This window comes from Crocuta crocuta, unplaced genomic scaffold, assembly GCF_008692635.1.
Source record: "Crocuta crocuta isolate KB4526 unplaced genomic scaffold, BGI_CrCroc_1.0 scaffold290, whole genome shotgun sequence".
NCBI classification, from domain to species: domain Eukaryota; kingdom Metazoa; phylum Chordata; class Mammalia; order Carnivora; family Hyaenidae; genus Crocuta; species Crocuta crocuta.
In genome coordinates, this window is record NW_027527429.1 from 477,626 (window position 1) to 484,980 (window position 7,355).

Below are 7,355 nucleotides of genomic sequence, written 5' to 3' on the forward strand. Positions count from 1 at the left end.
AATGCGCCCCCACACCGGGTTCCAGGAGAACGAGCGCACCAAGGACCTCGTCATCGAGCAGCGGTTCCACCGCACCATCATCGGCCAGAAGGGCGAGCGGGTCCGGGAGATCCGTGACAAGTTCCCGGAGGTAAGGGCTCCCCAGCGGCGTCTGGGGTCCTCTAGGAGGGAGTGATTGGCACTGCTCTGGAATCCAGTCGTTACCAATAACTGAACTTGAACTTGTGATGGTTTCTTCCAGGTTATCATCAACTTTCCAGACCCAGCGCAAAAAAGTGACATCGTCCAACTCCGAGGGCCCAAGAATGAGGTGGAAAAATGCACCAAGTACATGCAGAAAATGGTGGCAGACCTGGTAGGGGCGCTTTCCTCCTTGGTTGTGACAGTGTTAGTGCGGTGGAGAGATCTGGGGGGGTCGCAGCAGAACCTCTGCTTGGGGGGCACACGGGGCCAGGATTGGTCTCCCATCCCTGTGGTGACGCCGTCCCTAGAAGCCCCGCGTGCTAGGCTGGCAGAAGTGTCCGTGTTCCATGGAATTCCAGTGGGGTGCCAGGCTCCTTGTGTCCCGGAGGGGCCTTCGGCCACGTAGGTAAACTGTGCCGTCTGGTGTACAGGTGTTATAGGGGGTCATCTGTTGACTGGTTACCTTCCTGAGAGCGGGAATGGGAACAGGTGGTTTGGAACGTGCCGAGGGTGCTTACTGATGCGAGGACTCAGGTGGCCTCGTGCTCTCTTTGGTCCCTCGTGGGGCTTGGCCCGAACTCACAGCTGACTCGTTCGCTGATGGGGGGGCTTCCGGCCCTGAGCGCGTTCACGCTGCCCTGGAGCGGCGGGATTTCCGAGGGTGGCGGGGTCTGTGTGTCACCTGGAGGTGTGCTCCGGGCTGACCTCTCCCGGCCTGGTGTCCTGGCCTCCGCTGGCCCTGGGCCAGCTCTGGCCCTGGAGGTGGCCAGAACCCCCTCGTGCCCAGAGTGTCAGTTGAAGACACCCGGCACACTCCGTGGCGGAACTTGCATCAGCAGATACGTTGCGAGCCACTTTTTACAAAGGTGGCTTTGCGTCAGTCAGTTGAAGCTTGCCCCGATAGCTAGCTGCTGAGTAAGTTGTCCCCCCGCCATTCTCTTGATAAGCCTCTGGAGGTCAGAGGTCAGAGAGCAGGAGACCAGGAGGATCCAAGTGTGTGTTTTCCCATAAGGAATCCTGTCATTTCCTGCTCTTTGGCGGAGGATGGGATGCCTCCCTCTCCAGCGTGCTGGCTAAGTGTGCATCCTTTCTGTTTCTAAGGTGGAAAACAGTTACTCCATTTCTGTTCCGATCTTCAAACAATTTCACAAGAACATCATTGGGAAAGGAGGCGCAAACATTAAAAAGGTGACCGGCCGGCTTGTCCCCTGAACCTTGGCCTTCCTCAGCCTGCCCCTGAAGCCCCGGGCCTTTCTGGCGTAACCTCGAAGGAGGGAGCCCTACTGCCCCGTCCCGGGCTGCAGCCGTCTCACCTAGGAGGTCTGCTGCTCACAGGGTCCCGTCTGCTTGTAGATCCGAGAAGAAAGCAACACTAAGATCGACCTTCCAGCAGAGAACAGCAATTCAGAGACCATCATCATCACAGGCAAGCGAGCCAACTGTGAGGCTGCCCGGAGCCGCATCCTGTCCATCCAGAAAGACCTGGTAATGGGGTGTTTGGTGACAGGGCGCTAGCCTGCGGTTCTGGCCCACGGGCTCGGGCAGGCCGGCCTCCGAGCAGCACGTCCCGACAGATCCGAGCAGGCGCACTGGACTCAAGTGCTTAGAAATCATGTCCTGAGGGCCTTGCGATAATGTTTTCTCAGTTTCTGAAAAATTAACATATAAAAAACTGCACGTTGAAAGTGCGCACTTCAGTGAGTTATGACGTGTACGTCCACGGGGTCCTGGCTCCTGACAGGCTTTAAGCGACTTAGGCCGTGTCTGGGGGTCCTTTTCCTCGTGTCTTGGAGTTCATCGAGCTCTCTCGGATGTGTGAGTTTAGCATCGTCATCCAATTTGGAAAAAATGGGGTCACTTTTTGAATATTTTTTTTCTGTCCCTCTTTTTAGGGACTCCAGTTACCTGGTGACAGGCAGCTTGACAGTGTCCTGTGGTTAACTCGTGTGCCCCTTACCTGCGTGGGAAGGAGAAGTGGTCTTGTTTGCTTTGAGTTCAGTACTTTGCGCAGCGTCTGACCTGCCTGTCTCCTCGTGTGCTTGTCACCTTGGACCTTTTCACTTGTGAGGCTTCAGTTGGAATATTGGTGTTTTTACATTTGACAGGCTTGGTCTTTCCTTTGCCTTTTTGACCACATGGAGGGTCGTGAAAATGCCTGTCGTAGTCTTATCCACCCCCTTTGGTTCTTTGTTTTTATTATTTTTTTAACTTGAGGTGGGGATGCAGAGGGAGGAAGAGAGACAGACAGACAGAGTCCCAAGCAGGCTCCACGGCCCGGCGTGGAGCTCCACGTGGGGCTTGTTACCGGGACCGTGAGATCACGGCCTGAGCTGAAACCCAGAGCGGGTGCTTGCCGGGCCCCCCGGAGCCCCTCCACCCCCCGGTTCTAATGTCCGTGTCATTTCTGGGCTGTTTTCTGTTCTTTTGTCACTGAGGGCGTTTGTCTCCGCGTATGTGCTCTGTTTTCGCTGGAGGCCAGAAGTTGTGAGGGTTATTTTGTTGGATGCCGGATAGTTTTGCATTCCTGTAAATGTCTTCCAGCTTCATTACTTTGAAATACTTTGCTCCTTTGCGGACTCTCTCGAGACGCATGAGGCGGGCTCACAGCAGCGCCTCTTCTGGGGCCTTCCCCCCCGCTGCCGAGGCGAGGCCTTGCTGCGCCGCGTCCCGGCCCGTGTGCGGCGGGCCGCTCTCCCCAGGCCTTGGCCCTTCCCCTGCACACGTCAGCATGGGAGCAGCGTCTGGTCCGCGGGGGCCCCTGCCTCCACGCTGCCCCCTGCCCTCGGGCTCTGACCTGCCGGCCCCGGGGGCTGGGGCTACTCAGACCGTCGGCTCTGTGTCCTCAGCGCGGGGACTGGGCCGGGGCGGTCGTCAGACCCCCCTTGTTTGCTCCCGGCGTCCAGTGTCTCGAACACCATGGCCGCCTCGTGGGGGCGGACCTGGTCCTTGTGTGACGCTGACTGGAGGCCGGAGAGGTGCCGCTGGCGTTTCCGCAGGAAGAGCAGCCCGTGGGTGTCTCGGCTGTGTGTCTGCTTGGGCACCAGGAGAGCCGAAGGAGGAAAGCCCTGGTTGACGGTGTGACCTGGAGGCTTCCCTTCCCCGCCCCACACCTGTGTGCACACACCCCCACGTGCACACGGGCTCTGGGCCTCTGTGCGGCGGGCGTGCCGTCCTGTGTCCTGCCCCTTACGGACCGTGTGTGATTCCAGGCCAACATCACCGAGGTGGAGGTGTCCATCCCCGCCAGGCTGCACAACTCCCTCATCGGCACGAAGGGCCGCCTGATCCGCTCCATCATGGAGGAGTGTGGCGGGGTGCACATCCACTTCCCCGTGGAGGGCTCGGGGAGCGACACGGTTGTCATCAGGGGTCCCGCCTCGGATGTGGAGAAGGCCAAGAAGCAGCTCCTGCACCTGGCGGAGGAGAAGGTGAGCCCCACGCCCGGGAGTGACGGCGCCGTGTCTGTCCCTCGCCGGAAACCCCTGTCCTGTCTCTGGGGTCGCCGTCGCTGAGCACGGGGTCTTGGCCGGTCGAGTGCCTACCCGTCCGAGGTAGAGAAGCTGCTGTTCATCGTGCTGGGTTTTTTGTGAAGTAGGATGCATAGACCATAAGGCCCCTCCTCTGAGTTTGCCGAGCGTGCACACGCTCGCCTGACCACCACTGTAGCGACACTGTCTTGGCCACCACCCTTAAGGTCCTGCACTGAATCGCCTTGGCCCCCTGGTCAAAACCCACACGTGGGTCTGTTGCTGGCCTCTGCTGTGTCCTAGCAGCGCCATAGGGAACTGACCTCTCAGGAATTCAGTCTTCCGGTCTGTTTTCAGTCTTTGATTTTTCTTTGGTGCCTTGTAGCGTTCAGCATGGTGTTCTTGTTCGTGTTGTGTTCAATTCATAGCCTCACCATTTTGCTTTGTAGCGATGTTGTTAATGGTACTGTTTAATTCGTTTCAATTTCCAGCTGCTGTCACGTACTGAAACATATTTAATTTTTTTATGTTGGCTTTACGTTATACATCTGTTTTAAAGTTCAATTATTAGTTCCAGTAGCTTTTTTTGTGGAGTCTTGGGAGTTTTATGTGTAAAACACATCTTTGCATAGACGGCTGGCTTTCCTTCTGATCCGCACGCCCAGGCCTCGCTGTGATGTTGTCACAGCGGAGCAGCGGGGAGGGAGCACAGCCTCGCCTCGCTGGCGACCTTTGGGGAAAGTGCTCAGTCCTTCACCCTGAAGTGGCAGGAGCGCTGTGGGTCTTCGCGGATGCTCGCTGTCAGGTTGAGGGAGTTCCCGTCTGTTACCAGTTTGCTCAGACTTGCTGTGCGAACAGGTGTTGGGTTTTGTAGGATTTTTCTGTATCTGTTGACACGGGAGCATGGTTTTTCTCTTTCTAAACATACGTGTTAGATTTTTTTAAAGTTTTTTCCTTTATTTATTTTTAGTATTTATTTGTGGGAGGAACAGAGAGAGAGGTTAGAGAGAATTCCAAGCAGGCTTTGTACTGTCAGTGCAGAGCCCAACACAGGGCTTGATCTCACGAACTGTGAGATCACGACTGGAGCCAAAATCAAGAGTTGGGCGCTTCAACGACTGAGCCACCCAGGTGCCCCTAGCGGTTGTTTTTTGTTTGTTCCTTTAATGTTTAACCAAGCTTGTGTTTCTGGGGTGACCCTGCATGGCTTAGATATGTTTATTACCCTTGATCACATTGCTGAGCTGGGCTTGCTTTCTCCTTAGCTTTTTTTTTTTTTTTAATTATTTTTGAGAGAGACAGAGTGCAAGTGGGGGCAGGAGGAGCAGAGAGAGAGGGAGACACAGAATCTGAAGCAGCTCCAGGCTCCGAGCTGTCAGCACAGAGCCCGACGCGGGGCTCGAACCCGCGAACTGTGAGATCATGGCCTGAGCCAAAGTTGAACACTTAACTGACTGAGCCGCCCAGACGCCCTTGCTCATAAGTGTTTTAATAACGGTGCTAATTGCCAATGCTTTCATCTGAAAAATAGAAAATTCTCTCAGGTGTTTTGTGAAACCAGCATTTGAAAAATAAAAGAAGTCACTTGTTTATTACGGTTCACGTGCTGGCAGGCCCTCCTTTATTCCCCGTTGTTTCTTCATACCTGCGGGCCGGGATTCCGGTTATAGGGAAGGAGGGGAAGCAGTGTGTGCGTCTGAGTCAGCCTGGCAGGGGTGTATGCTCCAGCTGAATCTGCCAGAGGCCCTGGCACCCTCAACAAGGTCACAGTGTCGGGGCCTTTGCTGGGCCCTGGCTTCTTGGTGCCAGACTAGGGCCTTGCTTGGCTTCGGTCTCCCCGAGATTGAGATGGGGTCCTTCCTGTTGGCGTGTAGGCTCCTCTGTGGCGGGACGTCGCACTCTGCTTGACCTGGGAAGAGGGAGGGTGCCGTGGGCTTGCTTGCTGTGCTGCTGCCCCCCACTTCCCTAGCACCCCGAGGCCACACTTGCCAAGTTCCCTTTGTGGAAGGAGAGTGGCTGGCGGGAGTTGGGTCAGTTTGGGGAAGCGGCGGGCCTGGGCTCTCTATCCACATGCTCTCAGCCGTCTCCGTGTCTCTGGTCGCGGCCGGGGGGGGGAGGGTAGGAACTTCCTGTCTGCGAGTCCATCCGTTAGTTTTGGTGAGGCTTGATTAGCCCCACACTGTTGTTCTCTAGGCCCCCTTCTCACCTGCGCAGGGGACCAGGCAAGTAGCATCAGGCCAGTGTATCTGCGGTTGGTTTCCACAGCAAACCAAGAGTTTCACCGTGGACATCCGCGCCAAGCCAGAGTACCACAAGTTCCTCATTGGCAAAGGCGGTGGCAAGATCCGCAAGGTGCGCGACAGCACTGGAGCCCGCGTCATATTCCCAGCGGCCGAGGACAAGGACCAGGACCTGATCACCATCATAGGGAAGGAGGACGCCGTGAGGGAGGCGCAGAAGGAGCTGGAGGCCCTGATCCAGAACCTGGTGAGGCCCGGTGGGAACTGTGCCTCGGTTGCCCCTGCTGTGAGGCGTGGCCGGCACGAGCCCTCTGCTTCTCCCTCCCCTCGATGCCGCAGGACAATGTGGTGGAGGACTGCATGCTGGTGGACCCCAGGCACCACCGCCATTTTGTCATCCGACGAGGCCAGGTCCTGCGGGAGATTGCCGAAGAGTACGGTGGGGTGATGGTGAGCTTCCCGCGCTCTGGCACGCAGAGCGATAAGGTCACCCTCAAGGGCGCCAAGGACTGTGTGGAGGCGGCCAAGAAGCGCATTCAGGAGATCATCGAGGACCTGGTAGGTGCCCGGGAGGGGGCGGGGCCCGCAGACTGGGGCTCGCGGGCTCTGGGGCTCTCGGCCTCTCCGGCTTTATTCCTGACCTTCCTGACCGTCAGGATACGCCCTTGAGCAGCAGCTGCTAAGAACATGTTGTGGAATGCAGTCCGTGCAAGGAACCGGCTTCCTCCTCTGCCTCTTTCCCAGTGGGAAGGAGACGGCGGGGCTGGGTGTGTCGCAGTGACCGCACCTGGAGATGGGTGGGGTTTTCTAAACTCGCCCTCAGAGAGCTTCACCCTCCTCCAGGCCTCTTCCCGGCCCTCCCCTGCTGGGGCTTTGGAAGTACTGACCTGGCCTTTAAGCCCAACGCCTCCTCGTGGAGTGTCCCCGAGCACAGCATTTAGACAGTGCCACGTGCTTTGTGCTGAGGGCGGGGGCTTTGCGCACACTCTGGGTGGCGGCGAGCTCCGCTGCCGTTTTGTGCAGACAGGCCATCAGTACTTTCTTCGTCTTCGGGAGACGAGGCCTCCCCGGCGGTCCTGGCCCAGGCCCTCCCTCTGTCCACCCTGTTGTGTTTCGGGCACTTGCGGGCGGGGGGAGGGGGGGACACATGTGCCCCTGGGAGTCTTTGTAGAGAATTGAATGGAAGCTGGTGAAAATATGCATTGAGCCTAAGCGATTAACTTTTGCCTTTATTTTTTTCTTTCCTGCTGCGCCCCTCCCCCTCCAGGAAGCCCAGGTGACCATAGAGTGTGCCATACCCCAGAAGTTCCATCGATCCGTCATGGGTCCCAAAGGTTCCCGAATCCAGCAGATTACTCGGGACTATAACGTTCAGATTAAATTCCCAGACAGAGAGGAGAACCCAGGTGGGTCTCAGCGGGGAGCTCTGTGCTGAGTGGGGAGCAAAGAGGAGTGTGAATGGGCC

General features: G+C 57.2%; 1 protein-coding gene across 2 annotated transcripts in view; it reads left to right on the top strand.

Annotated features, from left to right (window-relative positions):
* Positions 1 to 7,355, top strand: part of HDLBP (high density lipoprotein binding protein) — a 72,602-nt gene that overhangs the window by 58,072 nt on the left and 7,175 nt on the right. Inside the window, exons 13-20 of one of the 2 annotated variants that reach the window (XM_077757270.1) lie at positions 26 to 130; positions 242 to 355; positions 1,285 to 1,371; positions 1,537 to 1,668; positions 3,393 to 3,611; positions 5,844 to 6,137; positions 6,230 to 6,448; positions 7,158 to 7,296. In XM_077757270.1, the coding sequence (XP_077613396.1) occupies positions 26 to 130; positions 242 to 355; positions 1,285 to 1,371; positions 1,537 to 1,668; positions 3,393 to 3,611; positions 5,844 to 6,137; positions 6,230 to 6,448; positions 7,158 to 7,296 (1,309 nt within the window). The remainder of the gene's footprint in view (positions 1 to 25; positions 131 to 241; positions 356 to 1,284; positions 1,372 to 1,536; positions 1,669 to 3,392; positions 3,612 to 5,843; positions 6,138 to 6,229; positions 6,449 to 7,157; positions 7,297 to 7,355) is intronic. The other variant, XM_077757276.1, reaches the window with a different exon arrangement.